Source organism: Myodes glareolus, chromosome 1 (assembly GCF_982192425.1).
Source record: "Myodes glareolus chromosome 1, mMyoGla1.1, whole genome shotgun sequence".
NCBI lineage: Eukaryota > Metazoa > Chordata > Mammalia > Rodentia > Cricetidae > Myodes > Myodes glareolus.
The window spans coordinates 138,996,293-139,013,568 of record NC_142026.1 but is presented as its reverse complement, the minus strand read 5'-3'; the positions used below and the strand labels follow the sequence as shown (position 1 = coordinate 139,013,568).

The following is a 17,276-nucleotide window of genomic DNA, read 5'->3' as shown; positions in this document are numbered from 1 at the left end:
TACCACCGGGGCTGGAGAGGTGGCCCAGGGGTCCAGAGCACTGGCTGTTCTCGCAGAGGACTGGGGTTCACTTCCCAGCACCCACATGATGGCTCACAAAACCATCTGTAACTCCAGCCAGGGGCTTCGACACCCTCTTCTGGCAGGCACACACGCGGCATGCAGACAAAAACCCCGTAATGTGAGTTAAAATGTGCGTTTAAAAAACATTTTAAAAATGTCTTTTGGCCTCCTGCCCTCACTGGTGGCACCTGCCGGTGCTGAGTGCATGCGTGAATGGATGTGCATACGTGAATGGATAGGGAAGACACTGTTTGCCTGACCGTGTTTGGCTGCAAACAGCAGCGTATTCTTAAAAACCTGTTTTCTTGAGCAGTCGTTTTTAGAGGAGACTGGTTAAATTAGAAATACAGAAATACACTCTTTTTTTTTCCCTGTATAAAAACATCTTAACCAAAAATGTGCTTCAGCGAATATGAAGCCAAGCGCAGGGTGGCATCCTGACTATCTTGTGTCTTCCTGAATGTGTCCTCTTCCACGGTTACGTGCATGCGCCATGCTCCTGTTGGAGTTGGCTCACAAACACTAAACACACACAACATCACCACCACGTGCCTTTCCTATGGCGGATAGACCAGGCCCCTGTAAGTGGTCTGGCTTCACCCACTTCGTGAATGGCCAACCCCCTGTTTCCAGGGAAGTCCTGTGCAAAGAATGCCCTCCTGTGGGGTGGAGTCAGGGTCCTGTCACCTCACAGCACCTGCCCAGAGTGCCCCTGCGCATGGGACCTGTGTCCTTCCTTCTGTCTTGCTGTGTGCTCCTACGGCTCCCATGGCTGTTCTTTCCACTAGACAGACACTCTGTCCTGCCCAGCCTCGCCTTTACCTCCCCCTTTGTCTCTAGCACCTAGAGCTAGCACCCTGTGCCCAGGAAGGACGTGCAGAGTGGAAGCCAGTAGCAGAAGTGGACTATGTCCTGGGGGCAGGATGGGGGGTAGGACTGGTGGACAGTGCGAGAATCTGAGGGGGTTTCCTGGCACCCCTTTAAAAAACCAAGTGTGGCAATGTGTGTGTCTGTAGTCAGTGCTGCGGAGCAGAGATGGGTGGGTCTGTGGGACTCTGTCCTGCCGGTACAGCCTAATTGCTGCTCTCTAGACGGGTGAGATCTTGCCTCCATGGAGGTAGACATTTCTGAGGTTTCTCTCTAACCTTCACACATGTGCATGCATTTGCGCACATATGAGACACATGGAAATAAAAGTAGAAACATGGAATATAGCTTCAGTCCTCAGATGCATAGAGTATACATAGACGCAGTATTCTGCTCTCTTAGGGACACCACACAGGCTTAAAGAGGCAATTAGAGTATTTCAATTAAATTTTTATCACCCAGAAAAATATTACTTAATATTAAAAGAAGGTAATGTAGCCAACTGAGATGGCTCGGCAGGTAAAACAGCTTGCTATGGAAACCTGATGACCTGCGATCGAGTTTGTCTGATATGCACATATGTGTGTTTTTTAGGTCGCAACTGCCAATCTTGCTTGGGCTTCCGTAGCAATACACCAGGTGCAGGTAAGTCCGAGGGTGTTCTCACAAGGGCATCCCAAGGCAGCAGTAGTGGAGGCTAGAGTCGAGGCTAGTAAGCCATCTCCAGCTTTGCTTTTGGATGTAATATTCTATATCTAAACAATGTCATCTATGTGATCCCTTATGCTCACTTGTAAGCCATCTTAAATCTCTTGGTGCGTTGTTCTTCGTGTGACAAGAAGAGAAGGGTAATTGCAAGGTGATGGCAGGAGTAGCAGGGGCTCCTGGGGCCACAGAGTGTGTTGGGCACTTGCTGGATTTGGAGGTGGCAGCGGGTGTGTAACTCACCAGGGTGGAGAGTGTCTGCGCTGTTCACAGCTCCTTTGCCTCAGTGAGAGAGAGAGTGTGTGTCCCAGGTGGGAGAGCTGTGCAGAGATCCCGTGAAAGGATAAACAGTCTGAACAGGGTTAGCGTGTTGTATTTTTCAAGAAGTAAGACCAGCAGTGATTGTGTAAACGGCACTCTGGGGTCTGCTCCTAAGTCAACAGAGTTCCCAGCTGACTAGAAACTGTTGTCTGTGTGGCAGGTGTGCAGAGGTCTCGCCAAACAGACCGAACTGAATGACTTCCTGCTCGATGTATCAAAGTAAGTGTTCTCCGTCCCTTCCCGGCTTCTCCTGACCTTGGTGGCAGTGGTGTGAAGTGCAGGTCCTCATGGTGACATCTCCCTCCGCTGCACGGGGCATGCAAACATTCTGGGGAGAGTTCTTTGTCACTTCGTGAATTACAGAATTGCATCTTTGTCTCTGTATGTAGTGATCTTAATCTGACATTTATTCTGGAAACAGAAGTTGCTGCTGCTGATTTCTCTAACCTTTTCCAAGATGTGTTCTCTGGCATTTTTCTAACAAGGTCACTCTACACAGCATTGTTAACAATGCCATTGCATTTCTGGTGCCCCGGTTGCAGTTATGAGAAAACATTCCGTTTCTCTGAAGCTTGACCTAGATCACCTCCCTGGGTTGGTAGTAAAAGCTATTAGAAATATTTATTAAATTATAGGTTTGTGTCGACTTTGCATGCTACAGGGGGGACCTTCTGTCTACACTGCCTACCTCATTAATAACAAAACCTTAAAGTTCAGGATATGGTCACCTGGGTCAAGTCCTCCTACCAGTTTAGTAACTTGGGGAGGCACCTACTCATCCCTGGCCTACAGCGGCACTGTGGCAGGTACTGGCTTCTCCTGGCCCTGCCGGTGCTTTCTAAGTCCTCCCTAGCACACTCCGGAACCCTGCAGACTGCTCAGCCTAGAGTTGCCGGCTCACTTTGTACCTAGCTGCTCTCTGGAATCTGAAATTAGAGACATGTAGCTCTAGTGATTGCTCATTCAACTCTACGAACCTGCCAAATGTAATGGGGACCATGGTGATGTTAACTTCAGAGCACACAGAAAGGGACGCTGAGCTTCTCTCTGGTCAACACATTTGCACTTTTTGGAAGTGTCCCAAAGTCAGCTGATTGCCCACGTGACACATTATGACTTCCTGCCTTCTGCCCAGGTAGGGCTCACTCACTCCAGTGCTGTCTTCTCCTAGGCACGAGCTCACGATACAGTGAAGCCCTCAGTTTCGTGGCCCTCAGTGAAGGAGAGCATCCTCCCTCACTGTATCATGGTATCACAGTACACAGTACATGTTAATTTCAGAGCACGGCTGAAATCCTCACAGAGCCAGCAAACCCATATTGAGTCATTTTTAATGTATTTGTGATGGTTGGCTATTGGAGTTACATCTTAGTGGGTGTCTCACTGCCTCTACAACACACTCCTGCCACTGAGCCTGCATTTTACCTTGATAAAACAATTACAGGTCCTTGGGTTCCAACAACTTGCATTATGGTATTTCTTCTCAGGTTAGTTCTTCTGAGTTCTCAGAGCAGTTTGACTTCTAACTTTATTTTTTTCAGCAGTCACGTATATTATAATTATACTGGTGAATATAGGAAACTTAAAAGTTTACTTGAGACCATTCATGGGAATGCTGACCTGAATCCAGTCCTACATAGTTTTCATTACAGCCTTCCTCCCTCCTCTCTATTGAGCAATGATATAATTACTGGATGACTCCAGTGTACTAAGGCAATGCTAATGCTTCATTGATTGTTTTTAATAATTGTAACTGAAGGTTTCTTCCCCACCCACCAGTTCCCAAATAACCACTCTGAGGCTTAATATTAATTACAAACTGTTTGGCCAATGGCTCAGGCTTATTACTAACTAGCCTTTACATCTAAATTAACCCATTTCTGCTATTCTATATTTTACCTTGAGGCTCGTCACTCATCACCTCACATCTTGCTTCTCTGGTCGTTGGTGGTGTCTCCCTGACTCCTCCTTTTGTCTCCCTTTATCTATGCTTGGATTTTCTGCCTAGCTATTGGCCAAATGAGCTTTTTATTAACCAATGGTAATAAAACATCTTCACATCATACAGAGGGGTTATCCCACGTCAAATAATATTATGCGTATTCATTTATTTAAATGTGGAACCCATAAACTGTGTTGAGAGCTTCACATGCACCATGCTGTCTGTAAGGTTGCTCATGGAACTTGTGTTTGTGTTTTTCAGGACATACTTTGATAACATAGTTGCCATAGACTCTCTACTTGAACACATCATGGTAGGTGTTTTTGGTTTTGACTGTGATTTTTCTTCCACCCTTATGTTCTTGGTCTTTACTCTTGGTGTGGCATTTTGTGTGTATTCGATGAATATGCTCTGTTAATCGTCATGAGTTATGGCTCTTTGAGACCCTCTGTCTTTCTTCACCTTTGTTGAGAACCTGGGGAGGACCCTGGGACACCCCAATTTAAACAGCTATACTTGGAGAAAGCTTGATTTTGCTTCCTGGTCTCCAAGGCACTTTCTGTATGAGTCAAAGTAGGGAGCACCCTTGATGGTGATCCTAAAGTTCCATCTCCTTAAATCAAGTCTCAGTGGCCCTCTCCTAGAAGTGGGTGTGCTGAGACCTGTTTCATGGTGTTTCCAATGGCTGCACCGTCTGTGTCTTGAGATTCTTGCTCTTCTCCCACCCCATGGGCTGTCAGTGCAGCCTCTTCAGCATTTGGTCGTGCTCAGTCGTTCAGTTTTCTGAGTTTTTCTAGATGTGTTCTCTCCTCCCTCCTCTGTTGGTCCAGTGTGTTGACAGTGCTGCCCACTGTTTCTGTTTGGTGGCTGACTCTTACTTCTGTGTTTGTTTCTTTCCTAGAATCTGCTTCCTTATTGAGTTTTCCCTCATGTTTGACTCTGTGCTCCGTTTCCCTCACCTTTCACTCACTTTGTGAGCTATGCTGTCCAGCTCCTGAGTCACATCCCTTCATCCACCGGCTTGTTTGAGCCCTGAATCTGATTACTGATGGTTCTGAGAGGCAGATCCTAAAATATTGAATTAGTGTTTCAGTTACCCTTTTTGTTGTCTTGGGTCTGCACACTGGGGAGTCGAGAGCCTGGGCAGCTATTGTGGTGGCTGGGGAGCTATTGTGGAGCCTGGGGAGCTATTGTGGTGGCTGGCTTTCTCATTTTCCTGTTTGCTCCAGGCCCCACTTTTTCTTTGTTTTCTGTTTTTTCTGTGCGAGTGTTCCTGGTGTGTTGTCTTCACTTGGGTGTGGGTCACCCACCACTGTTTAGGGGGAGGCTGACAGCAGTGACAGGAAGCCGCCTTGACAGAGCACTTGGTGACAACAGGCACTGACAGACTCATGTGCTTCAGAAATGGGACATGGGGATACTGCTGTCGGAAATGTGGCCGAGGGCATTTCAGAGTGCAGGGTGTTAATAGTGATAACTAGAAAGAGAATGGGTTGAGGAAAGAAGAGGGAGTGATAGGAATGAGACGGAAAGTGTTAGGCGGGAAGGTTAGAAATAGCAGGAAATAGTGGGATGGGTATGAGGAAGAAAACATTTACAAAAGATTACTTGGTCACAAGCTAGATGACTATAGCAAAAATACGGAAATGTAAATAAAAATTAGCAAATGAAAATAAGGGGCCAGTGAGATGGCTCAGTAGTTACAAACTCTTGCTGATTTGGAGAGTGCAGTTCTCAACACCCATCTGGTAGCCCACAGCCAAGGGGACCCAGCATCCTTCTGGCCTCAGTGGTCACCCACACACATCTGCATGCATTAGCACACAGAGGTTTTCCAAAAGGAAGCAAGTGAGATAGAAACAATTAGGTCTGTGTTTCTTCTTAGTTGGGATAAATGCTATGGCCCATTTGCCTTGGTTGTTTTTGGAACTAGCTCTATGGGTGGAGAGGGCGCTGTTACTGTCAATAATCCAAATAAGTAAAACACATTGGCCAGTCTGGCCTCCTTCCCGAGAGCAATGTCTGTTTTGGACTCAGTTTATGTGTGCTCATCAGGGCTTTTCCAACCGAGTGACACCCTAGCTCTTAGGACCAAGCTTTCTGTGGTTTCCTAACCTGAGACCCCTCCTTGCCAGTGTTCTGGGACTCTGCTCTCCTTGGCCCTTCCTCACTCTTGGAGCTTCAGGTAGAGAAAGCAGAGAGGTGAGAAGGGGCTAGAAACTCTGGCGTTCTGAGCTTGGAATGCCGTCTCTGGCACAGGCACAGCCAGGGTCTGTTTCATACACTTATTATGCAGTCAGAGTCTCACTGTAGCCCTGGCTGCCCCAGAGATCAGAGTTCCATTTGCTCCTGCCTTCAGGATACTGGGATGAAAGGCATGGGCCTCCATGCTTGGAGTATTTCATAGTCTTTCCAGTTACTGGTCATAGACAGCAAGCAGGCCGTGTGGGTGCTGGCCATAGTGCTGACTGAGACAGCCCAAGACAGCAGGAGCATCCCGAGAAGCCCCCGGAAAGAACTCGGAGAGCTTGAGGATGCTCAGGAAGAGAGACCAGTTGCTGGTCAGCAGGTCAAGGACAGTGCTCTAGTATTTCAGCACCAGCAGGAGCGTGGGCACCTGTGAGCTGTCTGTTCTTGTATCTGCTGAGATCAGCACCTAACATGCAGACCTAACATGCAGTGTTCATTGTGTCCCCTTCTCCACTCCCGTATGCACGCTCCTGATTCCTTCCCCAGTGTCGAGCAGCTGAAGGCAAGCTGCATCTCACACTAAGGTTCGCGGTAACCAGCTTCAGTTTCCCACCGGTTTACTCTGGCTTCTCATTTGCCTCAGATATATGCAAAAAATCTAGTGAACGCCGACCGCTGCGCGCTCTTCCAGGTGGACCACAAGAACAAGGAGCTGTATTCGGACCTGTTTGACATTGGGGAGGAGAAGGAGGGGAAGCCCGTCTTCAAAAAGACCAAGGAGATCAGGTACAGCTGGAGTGGCCGTCCCGGCTTCGATGCAGATGCGCAGGTCTCCTGTCGTCCACTTCTCTGTGCCTCTTCACAGGTGTGCTGACAAGGCTTGTCATACTCTGATATCATTCCCACCAGGACCCGCCTCCTGAAGGTAGTGCTTCTGGGAATGACATTGCTGTGCCAGTGAAAACCGCGCCTAGGAAGCGTTAGCGTCACTCCTGGAAATGCCGTCTTCCGGAGGCGGTCCTTTTGGAAATCATGTTGGAAAAACTTACTAGTGCTCCCAGGTAGGTAAAGGTCGCTCCAGCTGCAGCCAGCAGGCTCCTGTGTCTAGGAGCAGGGTGAACGTAACCAACTCAGCCCCTGCTGCTTCCCAACTTGTGAGGAGAGGAAATTGAGGACTCGAACACCTCCTGAACCTGGCCATTGACTGGATCAGCTATCCTTCTGCTGCATTTCGAAATGAAAGCCTACCTTGTTCCCTTAAGTGACAGCTACTGTCACTTCCATGGACAGATGGCCTTTACTTGTTGGCAGAGTCCTGGTGGCTCAGTCTTGTCACAACCTGGAAGTCTGCGAGGAGCACTAACAGGTGGAGGAGTCGAGCATCATGTGCAGATGTCAAGTCCCTTTCACCCTTTGCCTCTTCTTGCCGTGTCCACTTAACCTTCTAAATAATCTCTGCAAAATTCTCTAGTGAACCACCATGTCCTCACTAATTAATGTTTTCCATTTGACTGCAAATGGAAGTTTCTGCCCTGCCCGGTCCTTAAGAAACACACACAAGCTTATATTAAACTGTTTGGCCTATTAACTCAGGCTTATTATTAACTAGCTCTTACAACTTAAATCAATCCATAACTCTTATCTATGTTTAGCCACATGGCTTGGTACCTTTTCTCAGTGCAGCATTTTTTTTCTTGCTTCCTCTGCATCTGGGTGGTGACTGCAGACTGAGGGTTTCCTCTTTCCAGAATTCTTCTCATCTGGTCGCCCTGACTATAATTCCTGCCTGGCTACTGGCCAATCAGCATTTTATTAAACCAATATGAGTGACAAATCTTTACAGAGTACAAGAGCATTATCCCACAGCACCCCCCCCCCTTTTTCTTTTCAAAACAAAGAGGGGACCAGGCGGGACAGAAACTTCCCTTTACAAATGACGCTGATGTGAGACAACTACATCCATGTTTGGCTGCTTCACCATGTTAGGAAACTGCTACCGCAGGATAAAATGAGGGCAGGCACAGGTTGTCGCCACTCTGCCTGGCGCTTCTGTTTCTAGGGTGATGGGTCCTGCGTTACATAGTCACACAGTGCTGATGTAAAGGCACCATCAGAGTACATGGGACTTTACATTTTGTTCATTTCTTGGTTTGGTTCTAGCTCTGGACTTGCCAGTCTGGTGATAGTCACCCAGTTAAACTGGTTTTCCTTGCCTTAACATTGGGTATTGCTCACACTGCCGGTGCTGATCTAACTGTGGAAAGAGCAGCTCGTGTTTCCAAGCACAAGGAGTAGGAGTGGAGGGAACCAGGCTATGGCTTTGCCTGGACTGGTTGATGCTGGTCACCAGCATCACCGAGAACTGAAGAAACGTAGCCAATCACAGGGCTCTCAGCTTGACAAATGCATGCCATGAGGAGACTCTGGCGTGGCTCATGGTGTCGCATGAGGGAAAGCAGAAGGTGGTGGCTGTACATTTCACACAGTGCTTGTCCTTTGGGGGATGTTCTAATTCTGTGTTTGGTCAGTGCCCTTTTGAGGTTGGAAAACTCTTAGTGTGAGTTGCAGGTGTATTTTTTAACTCACTAAATTTTGAAATAAACACATGAATGATATTATAATACGTCAAATATAATAATGTGAAAATTATCTATCAGGATGATGCTTTCTCACAGAAATATAACCAAACACCATCAGTTTGTGTGTGGATTCTGATTGTTTTTAAGATGGGCATACTAAAGACGTGAAAACACCTTTGCTCTGTTTCTCTGTGGTACGTGGGTTGTAGACAACCGATACTCCATGTTCTATGTTCAGAAAGGTTGACAGAGCCGAGTCCGGGCTGCACATGTGCGACTTAGTGAGCCCAGCTGTGTGGGAAATCTGCTAAGAAAGTGCGCACACTATAACCAATGAGCTGACTTGCTGGTGTGGAGAGGTTGTTGATGGCCAGTGTTAGAGCCCAGCAGAGAGTTTTCCATTTCACTTCTTAGTCAGTGACATTCTCAAGTTAGTATGTATTAAATCTTCCAACTTGGTTCTGAGCTAGCTCTGTAGGGCATTTTGCTGCTTCCCTTTGATGTATTTTATAAGATCATTTAGGATATATAAATATAAAATTAATATGTATTCTTAAAGGTTTAGTTCAACATTTGACAGTGAAATGCTTTGTAACTATTTGATGACATCACTATCTAATTAGCATGTCCCTTTTTTTTTGTTTGTTTGTTTGTTTCTGCAGATTTTCAATTGAAAAGGGCATTGCTGGCCAAGTGGCAAGGACAGGGGAAGTCCTGAACATTCCAGATGCTTATGCAGACCCGCGTTTTAACAGGTGAGAGGGGAGTTTGGTCCTTGTCATTTCTCTCTTGAGGTTCCCTGGCTGAACCCTCTTTGACAGGGTCTGTTGTCCCAGCCTGTTATCAGTGGTCAGAGCACGGTCTGAGGCTATTTGTCGGTCATCATTCCCTGCTGGGGCCTGCAAGAGTCAAGTGACAGAGCTGTCGCTTCTCCTGGTGGCCTTGTCACGATTTCATTCCACTGTGCACTGTCTCAGTGTGCACACACCTTCCACATGGGAATAAAGATTGGGTTTTAGATCATCCTGTCTGGTTTGTTGAGTTAGGCCCTGTCCTGTATCCACTATAGACAGAACTGGTGTCGGTTTCTTGATCTTTCTGGGCCTCAGGGTCATCCTCTTTGAAATGGGTGTGAAAACACCTACTTGTAATTGCTTCTTAGCTCTGCAGATAGTTCCTTCTCATAAGAGCTCTGGAAACTTTGCTACGCACAAAGCAGGGATTGAGTAAGCCGCCCAACTGGAATATGGTTACAGTGTGATGATGAGATGGCCATTGGGAACTTTTTACGCATCTCGGATTCTGGAGAACTTGACATCAAAGTATATGCACATTTTCTATCCTTTGAAATTAGAAGTCACAAGGTAGATGCCGAGACTGTTAGAGTAATAGCTCAGATGTGTGACAATGGTGTTTAGCTGATACACACTCATGACTCACATCGAGAGCATATGATTGTCCAGAAGTCTTTCCTGTAATTAATGATAGCTCTTAACGGAGGACTGCATATAGAATCACAGCAGTATGCTAGTGATGTTTCACCGACAAGCTGGGAATACTAATAACCTTCCATTTCCCCCCAGACAAGCTTGCTTGTTCTTACGTGCACTGCTCAAATACGGAAATTATTGGTTGTCATTTAAAACTCTTTATGTAAAATTGGGGAGTCAGACTATTGAAAAAATAAAAAGCAGCCATCAGATTGAGGGGGACCCTGGCAAAGCGTGTGACGTCATCATCTTAGTATCTAGGTTGGATGAGACCTCCCCATAAAGGGCAGAGTCCGTGGGGCGCTTCACCAGAAAGGACACATTCATGGCCACTCAGCGCATAGTAAACAGGGCCCAGCTCTGGCAGGCATCTTCTAGTGTGCACCAGGGCAAGTGACTTTCTAAAATGGGGGGAGGGAGCAAGGATTGTTCAGTGAGTGGGACCCTCCAGTCTACCCTACTCTTACACATACACCCAGGGAAAATGAAATCGTTTGTCCACAGAGAGACTCAGGTGCAAATTTTCCCAACAGTTTTACTTATGATAGCCAGTAACTAGCTATTAACCAGTGACGTTGTCCAGCAAGTGGCGAATGTATACATAAAATGTGCCATCAATAAAGACCTGGATGGTTTATACACATAATGGGTAGACAAGGGAAGCTGGGCACTGCGGACTCATGTGCACCCCCGGGCTGGTTCTGTGAGTGGTTCTGTGAAACCCAGAGCATTGCCTTGATCAGGAATCAGCAAACACTCCACTCTGAAGGATGTGCTAGTGAGGAGTTTGGCGTCTTGTTGACCGCCCCCAGATGAGTGTGGCTGTGCACCACTTGGGTGATAGGCACGGTTGCAGTCTCCTGCTCTAAACCTTAATGTGAATATTCCCATTTAAAATAGCATGTTACCAGTCTCATAAATACGACCAGGTTCAGGGGAAAGCACTGTTTACCAGACTTCCTGCACTTTCTCCTGAATCACCTACCTTGTCTGTTTACTTAATGATCCTGATGTGGAGAGGGAGAGCCCAGTTGATGGGCCAGGAGCCTCTAGTAGGAAATCATTGTAAACAAAATGAAACAAGCTTGGATCTTTGTGAAAAAGTTTTAGTAAAACACTTACATTGTTGCACCATCTTGAATCCTCAGTGCCGTTCCAACACACACACACACACACACACACACACACACACACACACACACACACAAGCTACGGGAGCTATGCTGAGATTTATGGCAATTGACATTCTTTGTCTTTACCACTGGCCTTTCATGCTGGTGACAGAGCTGCCCCTTCTGTTTCCACAGGGAAGTCGACTTGTACACAGGCTACACCACCCGGAACATTCTGTGCATGCCCATCGTGAGCCGCGGCAGCGTGATCGGCGTGGTGCAGATGGTCAACAAGATCAGTGGCAGTGCCTTCTCCAAGACAGACGAGAACAACTTCAAGATGTTTGCCGTCTTCTGTGCTCTGGCCTTGCACTGTGCTAACGTAAGCGCGCCTCTGGACTCTGGCGCAGCCTTCGCGCCCAGGCTGCTTGCTTTTGTTCATGTCTGTTTCCTGTTCACGCCTGCTTTACAAAGTACCTCACAGTGCCTGAAGAAAACTATCTCCTGAGGCTGTGAGCGGATCTCAAGGTGTGAGTTTGTTCAGAAAGAATTGTTCATGTACTGACAGAGTGTGAAGCGCCGGCCTTGCGGCTCTTGTCTGCTGGGAAAAGGGAAGTGTTGCCTGGTATTTGTCATACAGGTAGACTAGGGAGTCTTTGCTAGGTGGGAGCAGCCACTCATGTCTCCCCACTGGCCAGGGAAGGTCTGCTTGTGGGGAAACTCAGGGTTCAGCTGAATGCATGTGTATAACCGTTGTGAATGACACCCTCTGGTCCTCTTGGCCACTCTGTCCTGTTCCTGAGGAATAAAATGAGGCTCAGTTTCTGCTCTGAGATTTATCCTCTACCTTCTCTGTTGCTATATTTTAAATGGGTTGGGCATGTAGTGATCCATAAACTAATAATCCTATAATGGCATTGTGGTGCTGCAATCAGGGAAATTGTGGACCTCTTGCTGAGCAGTCTGACCAGCGGGACTTAGCAGGATACCACTTTGGTAATTTGGAGGAATGAGATTGAGTCGTTGGAGCATCTCACCTCACCCAGTCATGCTTCTCCCAAAGCAGCAGGTCCTGTGTGCCTCCACAGCCCTCTGATCCTAAGACGGGCAGCTTGCCTTCAAGGGGAGCGAAGGATATACACAGAGTGGCCACAGTCCGTTTTGATTTCTATTGCTGGGATGCTTCTCCTTACTAAAAGCTTTACACACACACACACACACACACACACACACACACACACACACACATTACTTTTGAGCTTTTTTTCAACTCTGAACTATGAGAGCAGTGTGAAGTTCCATCCCTCCAATCCACTTGGCCTGCAGAGGCTCTCTCTGGCTGTGTCTCACATCAGAGAGAAGAGCACTTCCGGATGCCTCTCAAAGCATCCTCATAAACCAAATGGAGAGGAGCAGTGCTCTTGCTGCAGCTCTGTGCCTTTCTTTGCAGCTGTGGGAGGGAAGGTCCAGGACCTGAGTGTGGACATCGCTTCTGGGCTCTCCTGGTGCTTTCTGAGCAAGTCAGCCTTGCTGTGTTGAGGATGTTTTCAGTAGGAATGCTATCTTGCTGCATGTCTGTCCCAAGCAGGTAACTGGACAATATCAGCTTCCTCCCTTCCCTCTCCCCTGAAAGTTTCACTTCTTTCTGAAGAACGCTCGTGTGTATTAAGATTATAGATATGAAATGACTTTGTGAGGTGTAAAGCTGCCTCCAGTTTTTGGCTATCACTAAGTCTAGATGCTCGTGATCCCGGGAGCTCAGAAGAGTTTTGCACCTGAACAAAGAGACCATAGACCCATAGTGGCTTCTAACCCATGCGCACGCATGTGTGTGTGCGTGTGTGTGTGCGTGTGTGTGTGTGTGTGTGTGCGTGTGTGTGCGTGTGTGTGTGTGCGTGTGTGTGCGTGTGTGCGTGTGTGTGTGCGTGCGTGTGTGTGTGTGTGTGTGTGTGCGTGTGTGTGCGTGTGTGTGTGCGTGTGTGTGTGCGTGCGTGTGTGTGTGCGTGTGTGTGTGTGTGCGTGTGTGTGTGCGTGTGTGTGCGTGTGTGTGTGCGTGCGTGTGTGTGCGTGTGTGTGCGTGTGTGTGTGTGTGCGTGTGTGTGCGTGTGTGTGTGCGTGTGTGTGCGTGTGTGTGTGCGTGTGTGTGCGTGCGTGTGTGTGCGTGTGTGTGTGCGTGTGCGTGTGTGTGTGCCTGCGTGTGTGTGTGTGTGCGTGTGTGTGCGTGTGCGTGTGCCTGCGTGTGTGTGTGTGTGCGTGTGTGTGTGTGTGTGTGTGTGTGTGTGTGTGCATATGTGTGGTTTATAGTCATGTTCTGTGGTCCTTTTGAATTGTGGTACTTGTCCATGAGAAGAGGCAGGCCACAGAACCATATAACACTAAATAGGCTTTTATTCTCCTTAGTTTATCTCTGGATGTATCAGGCTCCATCCTGTTGTTGGAATCAAAGGGCATGTCTGGCCGGGCCGGCAGCACCTACATTTCATCTCTTGAGCAACCAATCATTAAAAGTACTTTCAGTGGAAAATGACCATTTTGAAAGGCTAGGAGTCTTTGAAATTAGTAGAATTAATTAGTTTTCATAAGCCTATGGTTTTAAAGCCTTTCAGTGGAAGAGTTGAGCATGGGTGAAGGCGTAAGTCACAAACAATCCCACACCAGTTTGGAATTATGATTAATAGAATGGTTATTTATTCAGAGGGGAAAAAACTTACAGATTACTGTCCCAAACAACAGCCCCTCTGTGCGATCAGGAAAGGAGTCTAGGAGCCGGAAGTGGAGCTGGAAGCCAGAGAGAGAGAGAGCGGAGGACAGCCGCTGCTTTTTTAAAGAGAGAGAGACCATGCCCCAATGGGCTGGTATCTCAGCGGCTATTGGCTGAAGGAACGGAAGGAGCTCCCACAGTGCATGGGCCTGGAACAGGGAGTCCCTAAGAATAGACTGACTTTATGCCTTTTGGGTCAACAGATTCTCCACACCTTGGGCGTATGGGAAAATCACCTATGTGCTGAGGAGACACCACATGACGGGCATTGTTCTGGACACTTGCCATATCAAAACTCTGCCTCACAGCCATCATGTAGATGACTCCACTGTTCTAAGAGAATCTGGGCACGTGCAGTTTGTATCTGAACAAGGTGTCTGAGGCTGCAGGGCAAGTATGTGACAGAGTCAGGGGTGAATGACAGGCCCCCTCTGTCCTTCTCAAGTTCCACACCTTGTATTCGGCATTGCTCTTTACCTGCAGTGTAAAGACCAACATCAGGAAGACCAACATCAGGGAGTGATGTTTAGGGCTGAAAAGTTGGCTGGGGAGACACCAAGCCCTATAGCCTGAGTTCTGTCACTGACGCCCATATGAGGGTAGGGTAGGGAGAAATGACTCTTGCATGTGTGTACCGAGGCACACACATACCCCAACCAAAATGAATGAATGAATGAATGAGTGATGAATGAATAAATAAACGCAAAGAGAGAAGTGACATTATATATCACATAAAATACATAGCATGTGGCCCTTAGCAGGGTTTAGCAGAGTTCTCTAGAGACAGCATGAATAAGTGACAGCTATTACTTGAGAGACAGGACTTGGCAGGACTGGTTTAGGCAATGATAGTGGCTGTGCAGTCCCAGGACAGCCTTGCATAAGCTGCAGATCTCAAGAAGCCCAAGCCGAGTTCAAAGGACTCAGAACCAAGGACAGTGATGGCATGACTCTCAGTCCAGCTGGAGGCCTGAGAACTTGAGGGCTGCAGTTGTTAGTGCTGAAGCCTAAGGTCTGGAACCTGGAGATGTGGTATCCAAAGACCCAAGGGGAAGAGAAAGATGGGGTGGGAAGGGGGCTGGAAGGAGGTGCTGGGGCGGAGGTAAATTTGGGTGAGTGGATCTCCCGAGAACAGCACGCATCTTCAGAAACACCCTCAAGGACTTACTGACCAGGAATGCCTTCCAAGTCCCGGCTATCCCATGGGTTAAGGTGACACTTCACCCTCACCACCACAGTGATTACGGGTGATTTTTACAGAAGTGGGCAGGGTTAGAATAACCATGGTTCAGAATAAGCCTTCATAAACAGCATAGAAAACAGGACAGAGATGAAAAAGACTTCGGGATGGACAGACAGTTTGACAGTCAGGATGAACTTAACAGAATGGTGTAAGTTAAGTGTAGGTGCTAGCCTGGCTGCTGTGTAGCGTTTTAAGAATCCTGTGTACCCTCGGCAAAGGCTTCAGAGAAATGCCTGCAGTTGATCTTATGTGATAACTTAACAAAGCTAGCTTCTAACGTGCAGACTTTGTCAGTGGTGTGATGGCACACATGGATGGGCACAGACTCACGGCCAGGCACACACAGACAGGCTCAGACTCATAGCCAGGCACCACACACAGACAGGCACAGACTCACGGCCAGGCACACACATGGATAACCACAAACTCATAGCCGGGCACACACAGATAGGCACAGACTCACGGCCAGGCACACACATGGATAACCACAGACTCATAGCCAGGTACACACAGATAGGCACAGACTCACCCTTGTCCGTGGCATGATGGCAAACACGGATAGGCACAGACTCATGGGCAGGCATGTCCACAAAATCTATGACCCAAATTCCTAGATATTCACAGACGTAGTACACACACACACACACACACACACACACACACACACACACACAGTCCTTCTCCAAATTTGTCGGGACAGAGAAATCAAGTATGAGTTGGGTTCTGATGTTTCATCTCTAAGCTTATGACAAGTATGGTGTTAGTAGGTATTCATTCTATACATAGGAGTTTAGCACTCATACATTTTAGACAAGATGCTAGGGACGGTCACCAGCCCCTGAGTCTCAGGAAATAAATCCCCCCTCCCTGTGTGTGTGTGTGTGTGTGTGTGTGTGTGTGTGTTTTAAGGATTGCTAGACTCCAAAGCCTGGACGATGGTCCAGTCTTCCAGTCTGTGTCTTTATATATGTTAATAGTCTTTAGCCCCTGAAGCCTAGGCACAGTTATATCCCATATGATTACACAGATGTATATTAGTGTCACCTGCTACTGAACTCAGGGTAGTTTTCCATTCCTTAATGGGTCTGCGAGGGATTTCCACAGCACACTCTTTGTAGTGGCTGTGACTTTCCCTTCAGGCGTCATTCTCTGTGTCCTGCCAGTCATTCTGACCACTTTCTGAATTCTCAGTGTCACTCAAGATGAGACAGCTGTACCCTTCAATGCTTGCTCTGTGGCTCTTTTTAAACCTTAGTTAACTTAGCCAAAGGCCCTGAGCCTCGGTTTCCTCAACAGGAAAGCGATGCTGTAGCGTCCCCTAGGATTGGGCTTAGTGCTGTAGATGCTGATGTCTGGCTTCTTAGACTCCCGCAGATCTGGTCTGCTCCCATTGCTGTCTAGTCTATGCGGCTCTGGTACCACATCTTAGAAGTTCACTGCAGATGGTTTTATGGGATACTGATTCCTTCTTTAATGGCAGCCAGACAGGCTAGGCTAAACTGCCTTTCATTAAGATGGAGGCTGGAGGCTGAGATTGAGGATCTGCTGGAACGTATCATGAAAAAGGTTGCAGAAGGACTGTTGATGTCCACTCTGAGACAAAACACTCCCAGGAGGGAAGTCAGCAGTTCCCTCTGTATATATGCTTTGTCTTGGTTTCAGATCAAGGGCAGGCTTTGCAGGAAGTTCTCACACGTGCCCTACCCTGTCCGAGCAGGACACACAGAGTGTGCCGGGCCTGTCATTAGGAAAGACACTTCAGATCCTCCCACCCAGAGTGAAGACGAGAAATATCCCAGTTGTCTGACTTTGTCCCATGGCCATGTCCGTGAACCAGAGGCTGTGAGCTTCAGGAGAGAGCACCAGGTTCTGTGGGTTGGAGTAGCATCTTTCAGTTTCTAGGGCACCTCTTCTTGACTCACGTCCTTACTTCCTGTATTTCCTACTCACCTTTCCATCCCTTTGCTCCTTCCAGTTTATCTTGGATAATTGCCTGTGGGCAT

General features: G+C 47.6%; 1 protein-coding gene across 1 annotated transcript in view; it reads left to right on the top strand.

Annotated features, from left to right (window-relative positions):
• Pde10a (phosphodiesterase 10A) overlaps positions 1 to 17,276 on the top strand; it is a 194,583-nt gene that overhangs the window by 146,379 nt on the left and 30,928 nt on the right. Inside the window, exons 8-13 of the mRNA XM_048420903.3 lie at positions 1,525 to 1,575; positions 2,117 to 2,175; positions 4,160 to 4,211; positions 6,732 to 6,874; positions 9,330 to 9,422; positions 11,465 to 11,651. Coding sequence (XP_048276860.3) covers positions 1,525 to 1,575; positions 2,117 to 2,175; positions 4,160 to 4,211; positions 6,732 to 6,874; positions 9,330 to 9,422; positions 11,465 to 11,651 — 585 coding nt within the window. The remainder of the gene's footprint in view (positions 1 to 1,524; positions 1,576 to 2,116; positions 2,176 to 4,159; positions 4,212 to 6,731; positions 6,875 to 9,329; positions 9,423 to 11,464; positions 11,652 to 17,276) is intronic.